We start from the raw sequence: 27,784 nt of genomic DNA, 5'->3' as shown, positions 1-27,784 counted from the left end.
TGTCAGCTCTTCACAACTTGGGTCTTGTGTGGACAGAGTCCACCCATGTAGACAACACTTCAACAATGGAGTTACAGGTGATTGGTCGAACTGGACTGCATCATATTTGTTTACACCTCACTCAGGCATGACTGTGGTCTTTACGTGTATCTTGTACAGTTCAGAGTTTCAGAATTGTCCTACAGGTAGAATCTCATCGTTTAGATTTGTACAAATTGAGGACACATTTTTGAAGCACTGTTTCACTTATTATTTATCACTTCAGCTACGGTTGTCTAAGAGACTCAAATTTGTGACCATTTTGGAATTTGCATGCTATGACATTGTCAAATCAAATCAAATCAAAAAATAAATAAAATGTATTTATATAGCCCCTTTGTACATCAGCTGATATCTCAAAGTGCTGTACAGAAACCCAGCCTAAAACCCCAAACAGCAAGCAATGCAGGTGTCAACCATTCGGTCTTCTATCACAACACAGTAACTTCACCTCACTAAAAACATCTATGAAAAACATATAACAAACACATCAACGTAGTCTTTTTTTAGTGATCTCTCATTCATTATTTACACTCAAATCAAAAGATTGATAGAATTTCTAGTGGCCTAACATCACACTCGAGCATAGAAGGTATTTAGATCGTCTGGTAGGCTTGCGTCACCGGACAGCTAACAGCTGGGTTTCCCTTTGTAATCTGTGATAGTTTGCAAGTCCTGCCACATTCGACGAGCATCAGAACCGGTGTAGTAGGATTCTATCTTGGTCCAGTCGGTGCTAGTGAAACAGTCGTGTAGCTTAACATCCGCTTCATTGGAACACCTCCGCATTGAGGGTGTAGCTGGTACTTCCTGTTTGAGTTTTTGCTTGTAAGGAGGAATCAGGATGATAACGCTCCTGTCTCAGCCTCCAGTATTTATGCTGCAATAGTTTCGAGGGGCTAGGGTCAGTCTGCTATATCTGGAGTATTTCTCCTGTCTCACCCAGTGTCCTGTGTGAATTTAAGTAAGCTCTCTCTAATTCTTTCTTTCTCGGAGGACATGAGCCCTAGGACCATACCTCAAGACTACCTGGCCTGATGCATCTTTGCTGTCCCCATTCCACCTGGTCATGCTGCTGCTTCAGTTTCTACTGTTCTGCCTGCGGCTATGGAACCCTGACCTGTTCCCTGGATGTGCTACCTTGTCCCGGACCTGCTGTTTTGGACTGTCTTTCTACCGCACCTTCTGTCTCTAACTCTGAATGATCGGCTATGAAAAGCCAACTGACATTTACTCCTGAGGTGCGGTCATGTTGCACCCTCTACAACCACTGTGATTATTATTATCTGACCCTGCTGGTCATCTATGAACGTTTGAACATCTTGGCCATGTTTGGGGTTGGGTTTGGTGATGGATATGTAGTGAAGGCCAGCCAACGAGAGCATACAGGTCGCAGTGGTGGGTAGTATATGGGGCTTGGTGATAAAACGGATAGCACTGTGATAGACTACATTCAGTTTGCTGAGTAGAGTGTTGGGGGCTATTTTATAAATGACTTCGCCGAAGTCAAGTATCGGTAGGATAGTCAGTTTTACGAGGGTATGTTTGGTGGCTTGAGTGAAGGAGGCTTTGTTGAGAAATAGGAAGCCGATTCTAGAAGGAGAGTTTACAGTCTAACCAGACACCTAGGTATTTGTAGTTGTCCACATATTCTAGATCAGAACCATCCAGCGTAGTAATGCTAGTCGTGCGGGAGGGTGCGGGCAGCAATCGGTTGAAGAACATGCACTTAGTTTTACTAGCATTTAAAAGCAGTTGGAGGCCACGGAAGGAGAGTTGTATGGCGTTGAAGGTTGTTTGGAGGTCTATTGACTTTTGTCGATGGTGGTTATGATATCGTTTAGGACCTTGAGCGTGGCTGAGGTGCACCCATGACCAGCTCTGAAACCAGATTGCATGGTGGAGAAAGTACGTGGGATTCGAAATGGTTGGTGATCTGTTTATTAACTCGGCATTGAAGATTCCATAAATGTCAGGGCAGGAGAGATATAGGTCTAGATAGGTCTAGAGTGGTCAAGATTGTCTAGAGTGTCTTGAGTGGTCTAGAGTGACTAGAGTGGTGTCTCCCCCTTTGAAGACGGAGTGGGGGGGTCAAGTTGCTGCAAGGGGTGCTGAGATGCTGGCTAGGGTAGGAGTAGCCAGGTGGTAAGCATGACCAGCCATGAAAAGTTGCATATCGTAGGGGATATTCGATATTATTGCAGAATGCCACAGTATAAGGGTGAACAGGGGTGGAGCACCATGAGTATATGTTACTCGTTCCGGGAAACTAGGGGTATGTTGCGCGTCACTACTTCAGAGGGGAGCCATTTTAACATAAACTTTTTTAAATAATCAAAATGTGTTTTTTGGGGCAGAAATTCCTCCTGGAATATGTGAACGTTCATATGCCTTATTAAAAAACTTGTATGCCAAATTGTTAAATTAGGAGCACCTCTTGGTGCACCTATCTATCCCTTTAGCGGGATAATTGTCATCAACTTCCGTTGAATTGCAGAGCACCAAATTCAAATGAAATTACTAAAACTATTTCATTTTCATGAAATCACAAGTGCAATATAGCAAAACACAGCTTAGCTTGTTGTTAATCCACCTGGTGTGTCAGATTTCAATAAAGCTTTTTGGCGAAAGCATAACAAGCGTTTAGGTAAGAACATCTCTCTCAGTAGACAAAATATCACAAACAGCAAGCAGCCAAGTAGATTGGTCACGAATGTCAGAAAAGCAATAAATTAAATCGCTAACCTTTGATAATCTTCAGATGTTTGCACTCACGAGACTCCCAGTTATATAATAAATGTTCCTTTTGTTCCATAAAGATGATTTTTATATCCAAAAAAACTCCATTTGTTTGGTGCGTTATGTTCAGAAATTCACAGGCTCGAGCGGTCACGACATCGCAGACGAAAATTCCAAATAGTATCCGTAAAGTGCGTAGAAAGATGTCAAATGTTTTTTATAATCAATCCTCAGGTTGTTTTTACAATATTTAATCGATAATATGTCAACCGGAATGTAGCTTCTTCCATAGGCGAGAGAAATAAAATGGCTGTTGCGCATGAAAAACTCTGCTGGCACCCAGCCATCCACTGACGCGATGGGTTCTTTCTCGCTCATTTTTCAAAATATAACCCTGAAACTATGTCTAAAGACTGTTCACAGCTTGAGGAAGCCATATGAAAAGGAATCTGGTTGATATCCCTTTAAATGGAGCGAAGGCAGTCTATGGAACATGGAGTTTTCAAAATAGAAGCCACTTCCTGGTTTGATTTTCCTCAGGGTTTCGCCTGCAATATATATATATATATGCCATTTTGCAGACGCTTTTATCCAAAGCGACTTACAGTCATGTGTGCATACATTCTACGTATGGGTGGTCCCGGGGGATTGAACCCACTACCCTGGCGTTACAAGCGCCATGCTCTACCAACTGAGCTACAGAAGGACCATATCAGTTCTGTTATACTCACAGACAATATTTTGACAGTTTTAGAAACTTTAGAGTGTTTTCTATCATAATCTGTCAATTATATACATATTCTAGCATCTGGTCCTGAGAAATAAGCCGTTTACTTTGGGAACGTTATTTTTCCAAACATAAAAATAGTGCCCCCTAGCTTCAAGAGGTTATCTAACCTCCAGACGAGCTTCAATGCCATACAAGTCTCCTTCCGTGGCCTCCAATTGCTCTTACATACAAGTAAAACTAAATGCATGCAAATTCAACCGATCGCTGCCCGCACCTGTCCGCAGCATCACTACTGGTTCTGACTTCTACAAATACCTAGCTGTCTCTTTAGACTGTAAACTCTCCTTCCAGACTCACATTAAGCATCTCCAATCCAAAATTAAGTCTAGAATCGGCATCCTATATCGCAACAAAGCATCCTTCACTCATGCTCCCAAACTTACCCTCGTAAAACTGACCATCCTACCGATCCTCGACTTTGGCGATGTAATTTACAAAATAGCCTCCAACACTCTACTCAACAAATTGGATGCAGTCTATCACCAGTTTGTCACCAAAGCCCCATATACTACCCACCACTGCGACCGGTACACTCTCGTTGGCTGGCCTTCGCTTCATACTTGCCGCCAAACCCACTGGCTCCAGGTCATCTAGAAGTCTCTGCTAGGTAAAGCCTGCCTTATTTCAGCTCACTGGTCACCATAGCAGCACCCACCCGTAGCACACGCTCCAGCAGGTATATCTCACTGGTCACACCCAAAGCCAATTCTTCCTTTGGCTGCCTTTCCTTCCATTTCTCTGCTGCCAATGACTGGAACGAACTGCAAAAATCACTGAAGCTGGAGACTCTTATCTCCCTCACTAACTTAAGCACCAGCTGTCAGAGCAGCTCACAGATCACCTGCACCTGTACATAGCCCATCTGTAAATAGCCCATTCAACTACCACATCCCTATACTGTATTTATTTATTTATCTTGCTCCTTTGCAGACCAGTATCTCTACTTGCACATTCAGCTTCTGCATATCTACCATTCCAGTGTTTAATTCCTATATTGTAATTACTTCGCCACCATTGCCTATTTCATGTGTAACTTCCATAGGCGAGAGAAAGTTGTTCTATGTGTCGAACTGCTTTGCTCTATCTTGGCCAGGTCGCAGTTGTAAATGAGAACTTGTTCTCAACTAGCCTACCTGGTTAAATAAAGGTTTAAAAAAATACATGTGGGGGAAACACTTAAAGAATGAAACACGTGCATTTTAGTCAGTCATACATTCCCTGTATATAATTTACAGAAACATGCACTAACTGATGTGTAACACCCGAGAGTACATGGCTAGTCTTATAAGACTTGTCTGATTGAGAATGTACTGAAAGTTCGCCCATGACATCATAAACTGGCCCCTCCCCCTGAGCCGATGAATCTAGAATAAATGTATCACACATGAGTCGGTTCACTTAGAGAGTTCAAATAGGGTTCATCAGCAGTTCTCTGTGGCGTGTAACTGATTTCAGGTAACTAAATATATTTTAGAGTCAGTTTAATAAATAACTGTTTTGCTGTGGCTGTAAACTGTCAGGGGCAACATGAATCACAAGTAAAGATAGGGAGAACAACAGTGACACCACAAAGACATCCTGCTGAAAACCACATAGAGACATAGAGAAACAGAGAGCAGGTAGGAGGCTCCTGTGTGCACAAAGCCAGCAGGGCCACCTGACCAAAGCATAGATACGACCTTGTCTTGGGCTTACAGAAGACTACGGAGTACCTGTTAACTTGTTCACTGTGTGGGGGTGGGTGTGAATGACATGCTATCAACACAACTAAAAGAGGACAACACATTACAGAGGAGAGATGACTTGAATAAATAGGTTTTCTCCCATCCTTATTCAAATACTCTGGAACTCAATACAAAATTACACACAAACACATAAGTCATTGTCTTTGTCATATACTACTACCCATTTTTATTTTGAATGATTGTGTGGCTCCTCCTGGCAACTAAGCTACACTTTATAATAACTTTGTTGATGTTAGTAGCAATGATCCAGTGATGATGACTACCTAGCCTGATGGATGCAAGTAACTCTATGATGCTGAAATATAGGTGTGTTTTTCCCATGTACTAAAGGTGTATATTACATTTTTATAGATTGTTAACAGCAACACAATGTATTTGTTGGGCCTTTGTTGACAAATAGTATGACTATACATACAGATGATCTATCACAGGAAAGTACATTTTCAATGATTCTTAGTGAACAATTTGAACATTTTGACAATTCTAAAAGTTGCTGACAACTCTACTGTTCAGGCAGTTATGGGGACTTCCTTGTACACTGCTGCACTCTATTGAACGATAATTGAAGTGCAGTACTTCAAGCTGCACATATGCATCTTCACATTTTGTATTGTTTGTGAAAACATCTCAGTTACAATGTTTACATTGCAAAGCAAAGGTAACTGAACTAAATTAATTTCACCCCGTAACACCCACTTCTGTCATCATTAAGTGCTTTGAGTGTCTAGTTAAGGATCAGATCACCCCTACCTTACCGGACACCCTAGACCCACAGCAATTTGCTTACCGCCCCAATAGATCCACAGACAATGCAATCACCATCGCACTGCATACTTCCCTATCCCATCTAGACAAGAGGAATGCCTTCGTCAGAATGCTGTTCATTGACTATATCTCAGCCTTCAACACCATAGTACCCTTTAAGCTCATCATTAAACTCGGGGCCCTGGGTCTCGAGGGGAAATAGGTTTGTCATGCTCTCATCACGACTGTCTTGGTGTGCTTGGACCATGTTAGTTTGTTGGTGATGTGGATGCCAAGGAACATGAAGCGCTCAACCTGCTCCACTACACCCCATCAATGAGAATGGGGGCGTGCTCGTTCCTCCTTTTCCTGTAGTCCACAATCATCTCCTTTGTCTTGATCACGTTGTGGGAGAGGTTTGTGTCCTTGCACCACACAGTCTGTTCTCTGACCTCCTCCCTGTAGGCTGTCTCATCATTGTCGGTGATCAGGCCTAGCACTGTTGTGTCATCAGCATACTTAATGATGCTGTTGGTGTCGTGCCTGGTCATGCAGTCATGATTGAACAGAGAGTACAGGAGGGGACTGAGCACACACCCCTGAGGGGCCCCTGTGTTGAGGATCAGCGTGGTGGATGTGTTGTTACCTACCTTTACCACCTGGGGGCGGCCCGTCAGGAAGTCCAGGATCCAGTTGCAGAGGGAGGTTTTCAGTCCCATGGTTCTTAGCTTAGTGATGAGCTTTGAGGGCAGTATGGTGTTGAACTCTGAGATGTCATCAATGAATAGCATTCTCACATAGATTTTCCTTTTTGTCCAGATGTGAAAGGGCAGTGTGGAGTGCAATAGAGATTGCATAATCTGTGGATCTGTTGGGGCAGTATGCAAATTGGAGTGGGTCTAAGGTTTCTGGGATAATACTGTTGAGTGCCTTGGCACTCTCCTTCTTCGTGACTAAGAAAGATGGAGGGTTGCGGGGCCCAGTTTTTTTGTTGCCAAGTTGGACATGCGGAGTGTCTACAATTTTATCTGCTTTCAGTATGATGTCTGGTCACTACGGGTACTTGGTGATGCCTTTTGGATTAGCCAATGCTCCGTCAGTGTTCCAGGCATTGGTCAATGAGGTTTTCTCGGACATGCTTGGACTCCAGGTGATCGTGTATATTGACGACATCCTTGCCTACACATCTACCTTGGAGAATCACATCACTCATGAACAAGTAGTCATGGAATGCTTCCTGGCCAACCACCTGTACGTCAGAGTGGAGAATTGCCAATTCCATCAGGAGGATGTCTTCTTTTTGGGTTACCAGATCGGCCCACAAGGAGTCATGATGGATTAAAAGAAGATGGGATACTGTCTGGTCATAGCCAGTCCCAACCACCATAAAGGGGTTACAATATTTTGGGGGATTTGCAACTTATACAGCTGATTTTATTTATTTTTTATTTTTATTTAACGTTTACTTAACTGGGCAAGTCAGTTAAGAACACATTCTTATTTACAATGACAGACTACCAAAAAGCAAAAGGCCTCCTGCGATTAAAAAGGGGCTAGGATTAAAAAGGAAAAATAAATCGAATGTAAATATAGGACAAAACACACATCACGACAAGAGAGACAACACTACATAAAGAGAGACCTAACACAACAATATAGCAATGCAGCAACACATGACAACACAGCATGGTAGCAACACAACATGACAACATGGTAGGATCACAACATGGTAGCAGCACAAACATGGTACAAACATTATTGGGCACAGACAACAACACAAAGGGCAAGAAGGTGGAGACAACAATACATCACACGAATCAGCCACAACTGTCAGTAAGAGTGTCCCTGATTGAGTCTTTGAATGAAGAGATTGAGATAAAACAGTCCAGTTTGAGTGTTTGTTGCAGCTCGTTCCAGTCGCTAGCTGCAGCGAACTGAAAAGACGAGCGACCCAGGTATGTGTGTGCTTTGAGTCCTTTAACAGAATGTGACTGGCAGAAAAAGGTGTTGTATGTGGAGGGTGAGGGCTGCAGTAGATATGTCAGATAGGGGGGATTGAGCCCTAAGAGGGTTTTATAGATTAGCATCAACCAGTGGGTCTTTCGACGGATATACAGAGATTACCAGTTTACAGAGGAGTATAGAGTGCAGTGATGTGTCCTATAAGGAGCATTGGTGGCAAATCTGATGGCTGAATGGTAAAGAACATCTAGTGGTTCGAGAGCACCCTTACCTGCCGATCTATAAATGTCTTCGTAATCTAGCATGTGTAAATTGGTCATCTGAATCAGGGTTAGTTTGGCAGCAGGGGTGAAAAGGGAATGATTACTATAGAGGAAACCAAGTCTAGATTTAACTTTAGCCTGCCTGAGAGAAGAATAGTGTACCGTCTAGCCATACTCCCAAGTACTTGTATGAGGTGACTACCTCAAGCTTTAAACCCTGAGAGGTAGTAATCACACATTACCAAACCACATGACCTTTGTTTTGGAGGTGTTCAGACAAGGTTAAGGACAGAGAAAGCTTGTTGAACACTAAGAAATCTTTTTGTTGAGCATTTAGCACAATATCCGGAGAGGGTCTAGCTGAGTATAATACTGTATCATCTGCATATACATGGATGAGAGAGCTTCCTACTGCATGAGCTATGTTGTTGATGTAAATTGAGAAGAGTGTGGGGCCTAGGATCGAGCCTTGGAGTACTCCCTTGGTGACAGGCAGTGGCATGTTCGTTATCATTAAACTCACTAACTGCACCTGCTTCCTGACTCCCTGTGTCCATGTTACAGTAGGTCCCAATGTCCTCTTGCTTTTTGGCAGAAATATTGAGGTGAAATGTATTTTTGCCAGCCATCACAGTGAATCACCCATCATCAAATGTATTGTAGACTAGCACATCCCTCAGGTACTTAGAAGATTTAGCAATGTACTGAAGCACTGATGTTGTACCATACCATGTAGTTTATGTTCTCACTTGTCATGTGTCGTTCAATAGTCACATTGTCGCCCAGCTTGGCTTTCTGAGAAGACGTGGGATAGACAATAACTGGTGTTTGAGATGCTACTGAAAAAAAACAACTATATTTACTGCATTTAAAACATTTACCAAACACCTATGGTAAACACTTTAATTGTATAGTAAACATGTATAACATTTGTCAATTGTGCTAGATGTTACTTCCATGCTTTCCAGAAAGGTGAGGAGCTTATTCATTTTTTATGCTCCTTCAAGGGATGAGACTGACTTGTGTAAAATGCAGTCTCTCTACAGAAAATAATGGAAACTTGCGTTTGCGATCATTGGTTCATCTCAGGTACCATCTGTTTTTGATGGTCAAATTTGATTGGCTGAATGGAGGCCATGAATGGAACAAACACTGTCCTCTTATTTTGTTGTACAGCTTGATTCTGTGTTGCACAACTTTATCACATAGCAAATTTGAATATGTCGATGTTCAGGTTTATTTTTTCAACAATGTCACTACTGTTGATATGTCCTTTATTAGGTCTTACTGTCTGCAATACTATGTACTGCAGCTGGCCAACAAAGGGCTTGTCCACACAAAGTAAAAAACACAACAGCAAGCATCAATGCTTAATGTTTTTCTTGCAATTGTGGTCCATGGGAGTCATACAGTAGTTGAGACCTGGTTGGCCACATGTTATGACACTGTCATCCTCTAGGGCCTCTATGACTTCCACACAGTCACTTAGTAACACAGAGAAACAATTTATTTTCTAATGTATTGACGGATAAAATCCCTTGGGTTATATAATTAGGAGGCTCTTTCTTCTTGGCCCCGATGATGCTGATACTTTACATCACACTTCAAACCACGGTTTGTGTTTAACTACGGACTTCAGATCTCCATGTCTAATTACCTAATAAATAGTTCATTTAGTTTTTTCATAGATGTCAGTTGACTATATATAGAGAACTAGCTACCTCATAAAAATTGTATTATGTTGTTGATAAAAAGGACAACATGAAGAGCAAAAGAGTATGTGATATAACTGACTGACCCCACCGAGACATCCTGCTGAAACCACACAGAGAGACAGAGAAATACACAGAGAGAGAGAGAGACATAGAGGGTCCTGTGAAGAAGGCCAACAGGCTTTAAAGTGGCCTCAGGCTTGGGTATTTTTAACAGCAGACCACAGAAAACCTGTAAATATTTTGCTGTGTATGTGAAGGTTTGTGTGGCATGCAATCTGTATGCCTATGTCGATCCTATGAGGATCCTGTGCAAAAGGCCAACAGGCCTTACCAAAGTGTAGATAGGTACAGCCTCATGTTTTGTTAATAGCAGACCGCAGAGTACATGTATATATGTTGCTGTGTTTGTGAGGGGGTGTGTGGCATGCAATCAGTAGGCATACTGTATGTCTTAAAGAGAAAACAACTACAACTGGCCTTTCCTCCTTCTGTGGTGGGGGCTGTTGTGCCACTCTCACTATGAGTAATTATGTTGAAAGAGGCCTACGTTATATACTGTAACATGATGCAAGGGACTACCTGACTCCACATAAATGAGAAAACATTGACCTTTACATTGTAAGCACTGTGTGAAGAGACCATTGGTGCACTAAAGGGCATGAACAGTACTCTGGCCCTGAGAGGGAAAGTAGAGTGCAGTGTGTTGCTGCAGGTCAGTCTTCCTGTGTTAATGGTCTATGAAAGGTTAGTTTCCAATATTGGAAAGTCACTGTAACACCCACCACTATGACCACAGAGGTGTGTGAACAGAATGCTTGAGTTCAAATTATTAAAATATATTTGGTTTAACAGTTGAAAATGATTTATTTATTTTTCTTGACAAATGCAAATCAAATGTAAAATACGTTTGACAGAGAAGCGATGCATGAATTGATGCATACTTTGTATTACATTAATTAACAAAAGCATTAGCAACAACCTTTTTCCGCATATCCATTCATAGAAATAGCTAATGAAGCTAGAGCTAGTTAAAGAGCTAACTAGTATGAAGGGGAAAGTATTTCATTCATCCAGTACTACCCTGATCTGTTTTACCTGTATTTGTGCTTGTCGCCACCCCCCTCCAGATGTCGCCCATCTTCCCCGTTATCCCCTGTGTATTTATACCTGTGTTCTCTGTTTATCTATTGCCAGTTCGTTTTGTTCATGAATCCTACCAGCATTTGTTTCCCTGCTCCTGTCTATTTATTGCTCCTGTGTCCTAGTCCTTCCCGGTTTTGACCTTTCTGCCTGCCCTGACCCTGACCCTGAGCCTGACCCTGACCCTGAGCCTGCCTGCCATTCTATACCTTGCCCTACCTCACTGGATTATTGACCCCTGCCTGCCCTGACCTGACCCTGAGACTATATTGACCCCTGCCGTTCTGAACCTGTTGCACCTTCTCTGGATTACTGACCCCTGTCTGCCTTTGACCTGTAGTTTGCCTGCCCCTCTATTAGAAATAAACGTTTGTTTCTTCGACACTGTCTGCATCTGGGTCATACCTGAAACGTGATACTACTGTCTAATTCCAGAGTACATGACCACTGTCTCTTCCTCCATGTTTCCTCTCTGTCTTCTAGACCTGTTCTTCTTGTTGCTCAGAGGCAGAGCTACGTAATGGAGACTGTCTACATCTTGGCTCTGTGAAGAACAAAATTGTTTTGTTGATATTAAGTGTTGTTGATATTACATTTTGCACAATTTGGTAAAGCAAGCCAAGTCTAATAATGTGTATTTGTATAAGACATGCAACGTAAAAAAAATGTTCCTCTTACCCCTGCATCTGACCGGGAAATTGTAGGACCTCTTGTCTGAGAGACCAGTTCTGAGAAAAAAGACACAAAACACTATAGATACTGACACGTCTTCCAGTTTTTCTACATATAGAGATGGTGACATCAACGAAAAGCAACTTTTAATCACTTACCACTGCACTGCAGACATGTTGTCTTCTTCATCTTGTAAATCATGCAGGCAAGGAGAATGATCAAGATAAACGCAAAGGCCAATGCTACGGCCAGGCAGTATACAAAGAGAAGAGGGTCTACACTCCCGCCTGCTGAAATTTTAGAAAAAATAGAAGACAAGCAACCATATGTATAGGAATATAGGAGATATGGACAACAATGAAAGCTGTTTAACCTACCCTCAATATCCAGCTTGGTCCCGTTCCCAAACAGTATCTCCCCACATGAGGCCACAGCACAATAGTAAGTCCCAGCATCAGAGAGTCTGAGGTTCCTCTTGGGGAGGTTATAGACACAGCTCTGTGTAGGAGACCCAGCCTCAGGGCTCTTCTCACACTGATCACTCCTGTCTCCATGGGTGTAAATGATTCCTGGATGGGATTCTCCTGAGCCATGTCTGAACCAATAGACACTGTGTTCTCCTGCACAGGTCTCAGTGTGTATTGTACAGTTCAGAGTCACAGAGTTTCCTGGCTGGACTGACTCAGACACAGGCTGATGTATAAAAGGCATATTTCTGGAACCTGAATCTGACAAGACATCCAATAAACCAATTTAATCTCTCTGGAACATCTCTGTAGCAAGTGTTGTAAATTAAAAAGTATTAAATCTAGATTTAGTTTAATTAAGAGAATACATCATATTTACACTATATATATATCTGTAAATTCAGATTTACAAAACAATGTATCGTAATAATAACTTTCTCTTTACCTTTTATGATGAGAATGAATCCTTGTCCAAACACCACCTTGTATCCATAAGCACTTCCACAGTAGTATGTGCCTGAATCAGAGAGTTCCACGTCTGCGATCATTAGATTATTTTTCCCTTGGCCACCTTCCACTGAGAAGCGAGGGTTATTCTTAAACTCATGGTAAAATGTTGCATTCCTGTCATACTTATAGATGGTTGAGATGAGCTGAGGAATATTTCCAAATGTTTGCTTGTACCAGGAGAACATTATTCCCATGTCGCCTGCATTGAAGCAATGCAAAACCACTGTCTCTCCAACGTTGCTTGAAATGAGACCAATCTCCTGACTGATGGATGAGGATTCAGTCCCAGCTACTCCATGAATTAGAGAACATAAAAATATATTAGCTGTCACATACATTAAATACAACTTTGGATGGTCAAAGTGTCTGTAAAACAATAATGGGATACCTTGTGTCTTCAAATCAAGTGTGGACATCACATTAGCAGAGAAATATAAAATATTGACTTACCCATCTCTACAAGAAGTGGAAATATCAGACACAGTGTGATCATCTTTAAAGTTGTCAGCTCTTCACAACTTGGGTCTTGTGTGGAAAGAGTCCACCCATGTAGACAACACTTCAACAATGGAGTTACAGGTGATTGGTCGAACTGGACCGCATCATATTTGTTAACGCCTCACTCAGGCACGATTGTTGTCTTTACATGTATCTTGTACAGTTCAGAGTCACAGAATTGTCCTACAGGTAGAATCTCAAAGTTTTGTACAAATTGAGCACACATTTTTAAAGTATGGTTTCCCTTATTCTTTATCACTACATCTGCTGCTGTCTATGAGACTCAACTGTGACCTTTTTGGACCATGCATGCTATGACACTGTCATCCACTAGGGCTTCTATCACCACACAGTCACTTCACTTCACCTCACCAAAAACATCTACGAAAAACATAACATAGCAAATACGATACAGTATTCTTTTAGTGATCTCTCATTCAGGATGTACACTCAGTAGAATAGATGGATAGTATGCCCTCCCATGATATTGTTATTGAGTAAGTCCATGGTTCTAGTGGCCTAACATCACACTTAAAATCAGGGATTGTGTTTGATTGAGAATACTGTACTGATCACTACATCAAATTACGTAATGCATAGCTCACAGTTGACTTGGTATAGATAAACTGCCTCATCAAAATAGTTGGTTTATTGTTGCAAAAATTGTCAATTTGAATTGGAAGTAGTATGACCTACAGTCTGAGAGAACTAAGAGTTCTGAGAAATCAGGCTGAAAACCACATAAATAGAGAAACAGAGGGAGAGAGAGAGTGAGAGAGAGACATAGAGAGACACGTAGTGAGAAAGAGAGAGGGAGAGAGAGTGAAAGGAGTAGAGAGACAAAGGTATTGTGTGCCTGAGGCCAGCAGGCCCTAACATAGCATAGAGACATCCTCATCTTGTGTTCATCACAGACCACAGAGTAACTGTAAATCAGTTGCTTTGTGTGTGAGGGTGTATAAGTGGCATGAGAGGGGAAAACAATTTTCAACACGACAACATCAACATGCCTGAGTATGGCCCAAATAAATACATTCAACTTCCTTTGTCTTGATTATTGTTGAAAGCTTTATTGATCTTATCACAAGCAAGTCGATATGAAATGGCAGAGAAGCAAAGCATTTATTGTATTAGTTGCTACAGTTAAAATAACAAAGCTAATACAGTTAAATAAGAGCTCATAAATTTTAATTGACGTCTGTTTTATTGTTCTACAGTCTGATCCCAGAGTAGACCGTCTCTTCCTCCATGTTGCTTCTCTGTCTTCTAGACCTGTTCTTCTTGTTGCTCAGATTCAGAGCTACATAATGGAGACTGTCTGCATCGTGGGCCTGTGAATAACAATGATAAAATGGAGGAGAATATTACTAACTATATGTTATTGTTCATTTTAACTGAAACAATTTTTAAGCAATTCTACTTACCCGAGTATCCAAAGACGAGACTGGCTGCACCTCTTGTTTGAGAGATACAACCCCTCACTACTGATACAACTGTAAATGGTGATATCAAAGAAGAGCAACTTCTAAGAATAAGTCACATACCTGTACTGCAGACATGCTCTCTTGTTCATATTGTAAATGAAACAAGTCAGGAAAATGATCAGGATTAGAGAGAGAGCCAATGCTACTCCTATGCAGTACACCAACAGTAGAGAGTCTGCTCCATTGTCTGTGAAAATAAATATGGGGGTATAAGTATAGTAACTATATAGATGATTGCATGTTTTCTTATGTGATTTAAATAAGTAGTACTGTGTACAGTTTTACATAGTTGATTATTCAATAGATATAAACAAAACTGTAAGATGTCTCCAGCTTGTTCCAGTTTCCAGACAGCATCTCCCCATGAGGCCACAGCACAGTAGTAAGTCCCAGCATCAGAGAGGCTGAGTCTCCTCTTGGGGAGGTTGTAGACGCAGCTCTGTGTAGGAGACCCAGCCTCAGGGCTCCTCTCACACTGATCACACTGATGGGTGTAGTTGATTACTGGTTGGGATTCTCTTGAGCCATGTCTGACCCAATAATCTCTGACAAGAGAATGAGTAAGATCATTTCCCTATTTTCCAGCTAGATTAATTCATTTAGCATTTTATGAACACTCGCATGTGCCAAAATGAAAGAAGCAATTTAAGTTTCCTTTGACAGCTAAAAGAGTTCCTTCTCCAAATGCGTTGTCATTCACGAATACAGCACACCATGATAGTATGTAGCTGAGTCCCCTGACTCTGTCTTGGAGATGGTCAGGTCACAGCTGTCAACTCCTCTCTTCACACTCAGATGTTTAGTTTCCAGGGAAGATAAAGTTGTTGTATAAAAACTATCTTGATTGGTTTGAAGTGATGATGCCATGAGTAAAGGCATATGTCCAACAGCCTGATTGAACCAATCAACACAGGTCATCAACCTAGATGGACAAAAGCAAGGGAGAGTCACACTACCTCCCAGATGAGTTACTATCATCATATCTCGTTGTCCATAGTAAATGCACAAACTGTAAAATACAAAAAAAAGAAAATGGATCAGAGATATAGATCCAAAAACATATATACCCATCACAGGCAGTTGAAGTTGACAAAATGTAAAGTTGTTATGCTTCCAACTTTAACAGATACTATAGACAAAGGGCTGACTGGGACTGTGTCACAGATATAAACTTGATCTAGACACAAAAAAAGCATTACTTATTCAAATATATTTGCCATTATACAAAATACAACCATTCCAGTGTTGTATATAGATACCCCAAAGTGTCTGTGAATAATACAAAAATACCTCTTGTATTTTTTAGGAAGCACATTAACAGAAATATTAAGGTTTAACTCACCCATTTGTTTGAGAAATAGAAATATCATACACAGTGACATCATCTTTGAAGAGATTATTGCGTGTGGAAAGGGTCTACCCATTTGAACAACACTTCGACAATGGAGTAAAAGGTGATTTGATCTACTGGTAGGCATGGGGTGTTTCTCAATATGCATACTCCGTGCTCCACACTCTCATGCTCCGAGTGGATTCTCCTAGGACGTTCTCTTGAGTATGTTCTTGTGAGGACGAGAGTGGGGAGAATGCATAAAACATTACATTTGAGAAGCACTCGCACTCCACCTACTGTTTTACCACACGCTGCACCTCCCAATTCACTTCACTGAACCTTCTTCCAGCCATGATAACGGCAACAATAGACGAAACAAGACCTACACAAAGCAAACGTTTTCCTTAATGATTATAAGATCCATGTGTGAATCGTAATAATCTATCTTGCCATATAGTTAAACAGGCAAAAATCACCTAAAACTAATATTATACAAGGTAGATGTACATTTTTCATGGGTAGCTACCAATTCTTTGTGGCTAGCTAGCTATCCAGTTAGCCCTATTGAATTAGTATGGACTTGGGACTTACCCATTCACTAAACCATCTTCCAGCCAGGACAATGGCAGTAGAGAGGAAACAAGATATACACAAAGCAAACATTTTACTTTATAACTATCAGTTACTGTACCTATTTGTAAATCGTAATAATGTAGTTAACCAGATATTTTAACAGGCAAAAATTACCTTAAAAACTTGTTAAGCCGATGGGTTCCGCTACAGGAACTCCAACCCCCGTTCAGCTGAAAAGGTGGCGCAGGGAATGCAACAATATTATTTAGAAATATTTAACCTCCACATATTAACAAGCCCAATACCTCAAATGAAAGATAAACACCTTGTTCATCTACCCAGCGTGTCAGATTTTTAAAATGTTTTACGACGAAAACACAACATATATTTATGTTAGACCACCACCAAACCAAAGAAAGAACGTAGCTATTTTTTCCAGCAAAAGATAAAAATCCCAAAAGCAGGATTTTAAAAAAATCAATCACTAACCTCTTGAAAATCTTCATCAGATGACATGTTACACAGTACGTTTATGTTTTGTTCGATTATATGCATTTTATATCCATAAATCTCGGTTTACTTTGACGCCATGTTCAGAAAATCCTCATCATAAACTTTGACTAAAGATACATGTTCTACATATAATTAAAGATACACTGGTTCTTAATGCAACCGCTGTGTCACATTTTTTTTAGGTTACAGAAAAAGCCTAACATTGCAATAATCTGAGACGGCGCTTAGACGTAAAAATATTTCTCCACCATGTTGGAGTCAACAGAAATACAAAATTACAACATAAATATTCCCTTAACTTTGATGATCTTTCATCAGAATGTAGTGCAAGGAGTCCTAGTTCAACAATAAATTGTTTTGTTTCATAATGTTCAATTCTAGTGTCCAAGTAGCAGCATTTGCTACCACTTTCAGCTCAAGTGCCCAAAAAATGACTTCTGGTCCAGGATAACTTTGCATCAAAACTTCCAAATGACATATTACAGGTCGAAGAAACTGGTCAAACTAAGTGCAGAATCAATTTTCAGGATGTTATAATCATATATATCCAATAGCATTCCAACCGGATCATTCGTTTTCATCTGGGGCTGATTGGAACAGCCGAAGCACTCAAAGGCAAACGCGCCTCAACAAAATGGCATCCTTTTGCGACACCAAATACTTTCCTTCCCATTAGGTCAAAGTTCACAGCAAATGCTCGATTACACTTTCTACTGAATGCGGACATCTAGTGGAAGACGTAGGAAGTGTTTCCAGATCCATAACTTGTTGGGAAGGGAGGGTGTGATGACGTCAAAGTTGCCCCAACTTTCAGGATTTCAAAACTTGTTTGGAAGATAGCCTGCCCTGTGAGTTATACTCACAGACATAATTCAAACGGTTTTAGAAACGTCAGAGTGTTTTCTATCCAATATTAATAATAATATGCATATATTAGCAATTTAGGACAGATTTTGATGCAGTTCACTATGGGCACGCAATTCATCAAAAGTGGAAATACTGCCCCCTATCTCTAACTGGTTTTAAACAACAGTATACAAGGCAAATTGACATTAGAGAGAGACATAAAGCGAGCCATAAAACAATCACAGGTGTTGATTGGGAGAGCTACCTAAGACAACAACGGTTAAGACAACAACAGCTAATCAGCTAACAACAGCAGGTAAAATGGCGGTGAATTTGCAGAGTGGGTCAGTTAACTACACAAAGGGCCTGAGTTTGAGGCTGGGGCCGACAGATAAACAAAATAAACAAAAATGGAGTACCATGATTAACTTCTTGCGTCGAGCCATCCCGGATCCGGGATTGTGACTACAGCCTCAAGTCCATTACCATAACACAACGTTAACTATTTATGAAAATCGCAAATGAAATGAAATCAATATGCTAGCTCTCAAGCTTAGCCTTTTGTTAACAACACTGTCATCTCAGATTTTCAAAAATATGCTTCTCAACCATAGCAAAACAAGCATTTGTGTAACAGTATTGATAGCATTCGCAGGCTAGCGTAGCATTTAGCGTTAGCATTCAGCAGGCAACATTTTCACAAAAACCAGAAAAGCATTCAAATAAAATTATTTACCTTTGAAGAACTTCGGATGTTTTCAATGAGGAGACTCTCAGTTAGATAACAAATGTTCCGTTTTTTTCTCCAGTTTTTTGTGCAGGAGAAATCGCTCCATTTTCTGCGTCATGTTTGGCTACCAAAAAAAAATGAAAATTCAGTCATCATAACGCCAAACATTTTTCCAAATTAACTCCATAATATCGACTGAAACATGGTAAACGTTGTTTAGAATCAATCCTCAAGGTGTTTTTCACATATCTCTTCATGATATATCGTTCGTGGAAGTTTCCTCTCTCCTCTCAATCACTGGATGACTGCGTGCAGCTTGTAGATTATGCAGCAATTTCAACAAAGGACACCGGGCGGACACCTGGTAAATGTAGTCTCTTATGGCCAATCTTCCAATGATATGCCTACAAATACGTCACAATGCTGCAGACACCTTGTAGAAACGATAGAAAGGGCAGGATCATTCCTGGCGCATTCACAGCCATATAAGGAGACATTGGCAAACAGAGCCTCAAAAATCCTGCTCATTTCCTGTTTGAAGTTTCATCTTGGTTTCACCTGTAGCATCAGTCCTGGGGCACTCACAGATAATATCTTTGCAGTTTTGGAAACGTCAGAGTGTTTTCTTTCCAAAGCTGTCAATTATATGCATAGTCGAGCATCTTTTTGTGACAAAATATTGCGCTTAAAACGGGCATGTTTTTTTTATCCAATAATGAAATAGCGCCCCCATAGGTTGAAGAGGTTAATGAACAGTCCAGCAGGCATCAGCTATGTAGTCAAGTGATCATAGGGTCCAGTGAACAGCAATAGATGAAACAGGGAAGCCGCTAGGTAGTCGTTAATAATACAATAGCAAGCGGGAAACACTGCGTTCAAAAAAAGTTAGCAGGCCGGGGCTAGTAGAAGTGTTTGCTCCGACGTCCGGCAAAGGCCGGTTGATGGCACAACGGACGGAATTATGTCGGCAGATCAGTCGTGATGGAATGGCGGGGCACCGTGTCGACAAAGGGTCCAAGCCAGTTGGCAAAAGCGGTATTGTACCTGGAGTAATTGTGTTTGCTAGCCGGGAGATGCGCGGGCTCTCGGCTAACTGGTGCTAGCTTCGGGACAAGGGCGTTCCAGAGCTTATGGCAAGAATCCGGTGGTGTAGTGGAATCTAGTCGTGTTAGTGAAGAGTGCGGGAGGCATCAGCTGTGTAGCCGAGTGATCATAGGGTCCACTGAGCAGGCCGGGAGATGGGTTTGGCTCAAGGCTAGCTTCGGGGTTGGGCCACTCGGTGGTAGCTAGCTAGCTGTGACAATCAGAAGTAATTGTCCAGGGCTTACGGCAGGAATCCGGTGTTGCAGTGGAGAAAAACAGTTTGATATGCACAGGGGTGATAACGCGCTGTGCAGACTGGCATGCTGTCAAGTATTATCCATGCTAAAAGCGTCTGGTGTCTGTGCTAAAGGTAAAGGCCGTTAGCAATGGCTAACAGTTACTAAATAGCTAGTAGCTGATTAGCTGTTTAGTTTCTGATTGAGGTTCTGGAAAAAATGTCCAAAAATAGCAGATCTGTTCACATTTTGTGATACGGGTTGCCGAAAGGTATATTTAGACGAAAAATACAACATTTGCACGGGAGAACGACAAACAACGTCTGCACTGCTACGCCATCTTGGTGTAGTGTAATATCGGTCCCATGACTTGAATATGATTTGTGCCACGAATACTAAAACCTTAGCATTTGGAAACAGTGCCAAGTAAGTTAAACCAAAGCATGGATTGCTGTCATACCTTCTCCATAGACTGCTTATAGGGTAAGGAAACACATTTGTAATTTCAGGGGCGCAACTTTCACAGAGGAAAGATTCTCCTGGCTGGACTGACTCAGACACAGAATGTTTGTCCAACAGTTTTGCTTGATTCTGAAATAAAAAGTTAGATTAGAACTTTAGATGATGGATTAGCACATTTAAACAATTATCTTAATTAGCCATATTTGACAATATTACTGTTAATAAAACAATAGCCAGAATGAGAAATATCCCATTTTTGAATTTCATCACATTAACATTCATTGCCCCATAGAAATATGTAGTGGAGACAGATGGCTGAGTGTTGGAGATATGTAGATGATAAAATCCATTTCCACTTTGCACTGTGAACTGAGGGTTATCCATAAACTCATTGTGAAATGTTGATCCACCATCATATCTGTTCATTGTTATAAATACAAGTTGAGGATTCTTTCCTACAGTTATCTTGTACCATCAGATAAGACTTTCTGTCCGGATAGATGCGTTGCAGTCACATTGTCTCCAAGATGAACGTGCAGAAGAGGATAACTCAGACAACATGAACATTTACTTACTTTAATTACATTAACCCTAAGTCCTGGTTGGGTGTTGTGTACAGTGTTTGGTTTCCCTGAGTGTGTGAATCAAACATAGTTAAACATTGATTCAGGAGTATGAAATATTAGAATCATTGGTTTACCAATAGTACTTTAAATAGTTAAACTGGAATGATAACAAGGACTAGACACAACATGAACATCCTTCAACTTCTTCTCTATGGTCTGGTGTAACAGAGATGAGGGTCAAGAGACAAAGTGAAGTGACAACATCAGCAGAAATGTGGTTTCTACACGCACCACAGGAGTTACAAAATTTAGGTTGGTTGTTTGAAGAGGAAGTGATTTTGAAAAAATGTCCCACCTTACATACAGATACAGTATGTGGCTGATTATGCCACTAAGGCACGTCCATGTCCTCAGGTCAATTTTGGGGATTTTATACAAATAAAACAAATACAAATATTTGTATTTTAAGTTCACACTGGAATCACCCGATACTTTTTTAAACACCTCTCTATCAAGTATTTTAGCTATTTTAAATGCATTTTATACCTCAATTTCACTATTTTGCCCTTGTACCTGACCCAGACTTTTAAGCATCTTCTATGTTTTTCTATGAGAAAATATTAATAATTCCGCATTATTATTTCAATATTTATTGTGCGTATGCCCTTTATATTGTTTTTTTTACACAAAATATACCTGTCCTGGTGTCATTTCCACCACTGAGGACAAATTCTTATTAATAAAGTTTTTTCAAGAGAATGTTAATCTAGTTACCATGGCCACATATTGTGACACTGAAGCACATGGCTGCAGTGGACAGTTGTTCTAGATGTGATGTCCTGAAGTTTAAGAAAAGTCAAGGTAAATATTGCTTGTGTAGAGAACTTTCTAATTGTCAGACATTTCCGAACAGGCTATAATTTCTTTAATTTGTGGTAGAACTTTAGACTTTTTTTATTTTATGTATTTAAGGAAAACGATTTGCTAGCTGTAATACTAATCAAAGCATGCTAAGCTGTCTGTCAATTTTCTCCAGAAACTGTAGCAATGTCATTTCCATCACAGTCATTTCCATCACAAACTTTCAAATCAAATGTGTGGAGGAAATTACAAAGTGGTGGAAATGACACAAATCCATTATCTTATTCGTTTTTACTTAACTTTTTTTTAAATATTTTTTTTTACTTTAGGCTTATTTAATCATGTTTAAAATGCATTGAATCTAGAAAATGCTCCAAGGTGTGCACAAATTAAAAACTAAGTAGTATTTGTCTTTATTTTTAGAAGATACCACATAAAACAACACAGAGGTCACAAACACATAGAAACAAAATTTAAAAAATCATATATGATACCAGGAACATCTGCAAAAAGACAGGGAGAGATACTGGAAGAAAAAAATAGAAGGGAGAAGTGAAAGAACAAAGAAACAAGAGATTGTAATGTAACCAACGGAATAGAAGATAGACTTTAAAGAAAACAGTTGCAATGGAGACCTATCAGCCAACCCACCACCTCAGTCACCAGATGACTTGCAGCCAGAACATGAGGCTAACATGCCTGCCCCTAACTTACCTACTACCCCTGATGCACACCCTGGTACCCCTTCCTCATCATCTGCAACATGAATGAGATGTTGAATACTTACTGGAAGGAAAAAGGTTGGAAGAGGTCGCTCAAAAGCATACAGAGATCTTAGTATGACAAATGTCAAACTTGATAATGCTTTAAGGAAAGTGAAAAACACAAAAAAAGGTATGATCGACTGATGAACAAAATGAAGAGACAAGATTCCCCAAAGACAAAGACAGAACAGCAAATGAAGGGAACTCCGAAGAACTTGAGAAGGACTTTCTTGTTTCGGAATGCCATCATTGCAGAGTTGAAGCAAAGGTATAAAAAAATGTGCAGTGCACAAGATGTGCAGTGCACACAATGTGCAGTGCACAATGTGCAGTGCACAAGACAAACAAATGGCATAAAAAATTCTCAGAGGCAACATCCTGAGAAAGTATGGCCTGGTCAAAGCGCAAACAGAGAATTCGGATTTTCAGCAAAAACAATGAGGGCAAATGAAAACAGGCCATCAAGTCTTCAATACTACAGGAAGAATCAGTATAACAGAATTAGCACAGCCACAGAAAAGAACATCACTAGATTATATGAACGTGATGACAACAGCAGAGCAACAACAGGGGAAAGGGACACACTAACGAGGAACAAGAAGAAAAAGCAGAAGTGCTTCTTGAATGGCACAATTCAGAACCTTTATCAGAAGTTTAAGAGGGAATATTCAGAAATTCAAATTTCCTACTGTGAATTCTGCAAAATATGTCCTTTTTGGGTTGTCAAGCCAACAGTCCAGGATAGGGACACATGTCTCTGCAAAACCCACGCCAACCTCCAGTTCATGGCAGACAAACTTCAGCACCAAAGTGATCAACTGCAGCAACGTTGAGAACCTTAATGAGTCTTTGTGCTGTGAGAATCTTTCCTATGTCTTTGTGCTGTGAGAACCTGAAGAAAGAGTGCATGTATAGAGAGTGCTCCCTTTGCCAAGCAAAATAGCTTAAAACATCTGACTTTGATGCTGTTGAGCAGACATGGCGGTTTGAGTGGAAAAACAAAGCTGAAGAGAGAGAGAAGAAAATAAAAGAGGTAAACATGGAGAAGTTCCCTGTACATTTGACAGTAAAAGAAAATGTATGTGGCACACTGCAAATTCTGTTGGAGGACTTCTCCAAAGGTTTGAAAGAGAAGTTGGGGAAACACGTGTACAACATTCGACACCAATACTCAACTGAGAGAATTAAGAGAATCTGGGGAAAAAGGAGATCATTGTGCATATTGACTTTGCAGAGAACTACCTGTGTAAATACACCAGTGAAATTCAGGCAGTTCACTTTGGTGATTCTCACAAGCAGGTGACCCTCCACACCTGTGTTGGATATACCACAAATTAAACAGTTTCTCTTTGCTCACTGAGCTCTATGCGGCTTGACCCCTCTGTTATCTGGGACCATCTCTCAAAAACACTGGCCTACTTCCTTCAGCTCTGCCCATCAGCTACTGCTGTATACTTTGTGAGTGATGGGCCTACAACTCAGTATAGGTCTGAAATGTTTAATTAACAATGGTTGTTGTTCAAAATGTTTGCTATAAAATATTGTTTTCATACAATTTTTTTATGCATAGATGTCATTTCCACCAGACCTTGTCATTTCCATCACAACCCATATTTTGAGGTAAATGAGTATATTATGTATAATTTACATACATTTATATGTTTTAGATATGGAAATCATATGGTTGTTAATCTCATAAAAAGGTTGTATGGAAATATATTATTTTTAATGATAAATAAATGTTTTCAGCTTTCACCAAGGAAAGTTTATACATTCAGGCGTCGTGTGGAATTATTAATATTAGGAAAACCTTAAATCACTTAATTCACGTACAAATGTATAAGAAATCCATTATAAATCAATTGTATGATATTTCATTTTCAACTAAAATTTATGTTTAATGACTTGATGGAAATGACATTTGTGTATGTGTCACGATTGCCGTAATGAGCGGCAATCGTGGCGCAGCATGATTGAAGTTCCACATCTTTATTTCAGTGGAACTTTAAACATAAACAATAAACCAACAACGAAATGTGAAGAAATGGTGCACATCCTCAAACACAAAACAATATCCCACAAACACAGGTGGGAAAAATGGCTACCTATACATGATCCCCAATTTGAGGCAACGATTACCAGCTGCCTCTAATTGGGTACCATAAAAAAAACACCAACATAGAAAATTTGAACTAGAACACCCCTTTGTCACGCCCTGACCTACTACACAATAGAGAAACAAGGGCTCTCTATGGTCAGGGCGTGACAGTATGGCTGTCTGGGAAAATTTACAAAAATATATAAATTCCTGAATAGTACAATCGCAGCCATTATCAGATATAGTTTCTAGACAAACAAAGACAAGTACAATACTGGTAAAATGGTGTTTGAATATGTTTTAATTTCTGAAACTTTGCACGGCCAAATTGCCCGAAGTTGAATAATCACCCGTGTATTCATCGATGAATCACTGATGCGTCTCTCTAAAAATGCATACTCTATCAAGAAGGTGTATCTTCAAATGGTATGAAGTCAGAGTTACTGATATGTATTTTTTCATCATTTGAGTTGGTTTCTGAGACTAGTAGCACATACAGTGCCTATAGAAAGTCCACACTAACATTGGGTTTCTTCACATTTCACTATGACACAAAGTGGGATTCAAATGGATTGAATTGCCATTTTTTTGTCAACGATTTACACAAAACACTCATGTCAAATTGGAAGAAATTCAAACATAAGATTAATGGTAAAAATTGGGCAAGTCATTAAACATATGAAATAAAATCATGTTTATTGAACCATCACACACATATAGGCAGGTTACAGTGTTCCATGTTACAACTATTATCATCAAAGGGAAGAGTTAAAACATTTGCAAAATCATTATATACATTTTGTTGTACACTTCTACAAAAACAAATGTGTCCAGTCAGTCAACCTCAGCCACTGTTGGTGAGTATTTGAGACTTCTGAAACCATCCTAGTATCAGCTTTCACACTTGCTGGACACTTATGCTCTGCATCTGAGCGATTCTATGTCATTATTATGAGAATATTCCAATGCAGTGACTGTCTCTACAGCTATTACATTTTATAGCAAATGAGGAATGTACAAAACAGCAAAGTCACACAGACACAGTCAAGCTCAAAGTCGAGGTCAGTAGGGCTCAACTTAAATAATGATGCTGATTGGAGGACTGTCACATCCTGACTTGATGACTAACACCAGAATAGATGGTTTCTTCCTCTTTCTGTTCTCTCCTCTGTCTCCTGGGCTTCTTGTCAGTGAACTTTAGGCCAGCATAGTTCAGGCCATCATCGTCACCGTGGAGCTGTGGGGATGAAACACAGACTCACTCAGTTCAGACTCTGGGTCAAATCTAATGCTGTACTCTTATGCTTATCCAGACGCACTCTTGATACAGTGGAACTGATCCTGCTAACCTGTTGGTCTGTGGTGTTGGAATGAGGATACCCATAGTGGCTTTGCTGAAAAGGGGTCCCCGCTAAAAGGCAAAGGTCAAAATATTCAAAATATTCTAAACCTTTTCTTGTTTACTAATAAAAATACATACTACTGTGAAAGTCATATTGTCTGCTTCAAAATGAAGTAGGCCAGAGAGGTAAGTGGTAAAAGAAGGGCGAGCATTCACCCTACTTTATGATCTGTAACTATTATTACTATTACTGTTAGTATGAAGACATTTACTGTACCTGCACAGTGTTCACATTGTGACCTCTTCATTCTCACACAGAGGATAATGTTGACAATCACACTCACAATCACAGTAGTTGTCAGGCAAGATATAATGTTGAGGAAAAGAAGATTACTCTGATCACTCAACAGGTCTGAAACTTAAAAAACAAGGCTTGATTATTTTCTATATTCATTTATTCCTCAATGCATTTGACATAAAAGTTAGTTATTAAAGTTATATCATTTGAAATCTACTATATTTCAAATCATTTGAGAGAAAAGTAGTGCTGTATTTTGGTTATGCACAACTTACCTTCAACATGCAGCTTGGTACCATTCCCAAACAGTATCTCCCCACATGAGGACACAGCACAGTAGTAAGTCCCAGCATCAGAGAGGCTGAGGTTCCTCTTGGGGAGGTTGTAGACACAGCTCTGTGTAGGAGACCCAGCCTCAGGGCTCCTCTCACACTGATCACTCCTGTCTCCATTGTTGTAAATGATTCCTGGATGGGATTTTCCTGAGCCATGTCTGAACCAAAATACACTGTGTTCTCCTGCACAGGTCTCAGTGTGTATTGTACAGTTCAGAGTCACAGAGTCTCCTGGCTGAACTGACTCAGACACAGGCTGCTGGAGCACAGACATGTGGTTGGACCATGAGTCTAAAGAGAGTGAGTAAGATCATAGTTTGTACATTCTTTCCTGCTAGATTAATTATTTTAGCATTATATGAATGCACTTCAGTACCAACATTTAAAAAAACACAAGTTACCTTTGACAATTAAAACAGTTCCTTCTCCAAATGTGGCTTCCCTCGCTAACAAATTAACACAGTAGTATGTAGCTGAGTCCCCTGACTCTGTCTTGGAGATGGTCAGGTTACAGCTGTCGACTCCTCTCTTCACACTCAAATGTTTAGTCTCAGTAAAGTCTTTGTTAAAGTTGTTGGAATAAAAACTATTTTGAGTGTGATAAAATGATGATGCCATGAGAAGAGGCTTCTGTCCAACAGTTTGCTTGAACCAAGAGACTTTCATCAAATGAGATTGACAAAAGCAATTGAGTGATACACTTTGTCCCAGTTGTGTAACTATCACAGGGTCTGGTTGGATTACATCCTTGTTAAGTGCACAACCTGTGAAGCAAACAAACTAAATCAATCAGACAAAGTTATAGTACAGAATTATACATTATTATCATTATTCAGACTAAATAGTCATTCAAATGAATGAAAAAAGACTGACATAAGTAAAAGGATCCAAAAATATCGAAAGAAACCGTATTAAAAAGGCTTACTTACCGAAATTGGCGTAAAACAAAAAGATTGTCCAATATATAATCATAATT

At 40.1% G+C, this 27,784-nt stretch overlaps 2 protein-coding genes across 2 annotated transcripts; both read right to left on the bottom strand.

The window, feature by feature from the left end:
• Nucleotides 1-10,849: 10,849 nt before the first annotated feature.
• Nucleotides 10,850-13,279, bottom strand: LOC124007754. The gene is made up of 6 exons (XM_046318492.1): nt 13,237-13,279; nt 12,722-13,075; nt 12,187-12,537; nt 11,968-12,099; nt 11,816-11,865; nt 10,850-11,681 (listed from the first exon to the last, which is right to left on the bottom strand). Exons 1-6 carry the CDS (start codon nt 13,277-13,279, stop codon nt 11,556-11,558), a joined length of 1,056 nt encoding a protein of 351 aa, XP_046174448.1. The 3' UTR covers nt 10,850-11,555.
• Nucleotides 13,280-14,495: 1,216 nt separating this feature from the next.
• On the bottom strand, nt 14,496-27,784 carry LOC124007992. Its single transcript, XM_046318911.1, is given in 6 exon segments — nt 14,496-14,655; nt 14,835-14,946; nt 21,297-21,305; nt 26,749-27,099; nt 27,210-27,572; nt 27,738-27,784. Coding segments are annotated over 6 exon segments (1,038 nt in total). The 5' UTR covers nt 27,781-27,784.

This window comes from Oncorhynchus gorbuscha, linkage group LG21 (genome assembly GCF_021184085.1).
Source record: "Oncorhynchus gorbuscha isolate QuinsamMale2020 ecotype Even-year linkage group LG21, OgorEven_v1.0, whole genome shotgun sequence".
NCBI classification, from domain to species: Eukaryota; Metazoa; Chordata; class Actinopteri; order Salmoniformes; family Salmonidae; genus Oncorhynchus; species Oncorhynchus gorbuscha.
The sequence above is the reverse complement of the archived record's forward strand: the minus strand, read 5'-3'. Positions and strand labels throughout refer to the sequence as shown.

What these genes read in the sequence shown, in the direction of transcription:
- LOC124007754 (XM_046318492.1), bottom strand. Translation starts at nt 13,279, where the DNA reads ATGATCACACTGTGTCTGATATTTCCACTTCTTGTAGAGATGG. An exon ending in TCCACTTCTTGTAGAGATGG is followed by an intron (nt 13,076 to 13,236) that starts GTAAGTCAATAT and finishes TTCATGGAGTAG; the next exon opens with CTGGGACTGAATCCTCATCC. An exon ending in GACCAAGCTGGATATTGAGG is followed by an intron (nt 12,100 to 12,186) that starts GTAGGTTAAACA and finishes CTAAAATTTCAG; the next exon opens with CAGGCGGGAGTGTAGACCCT.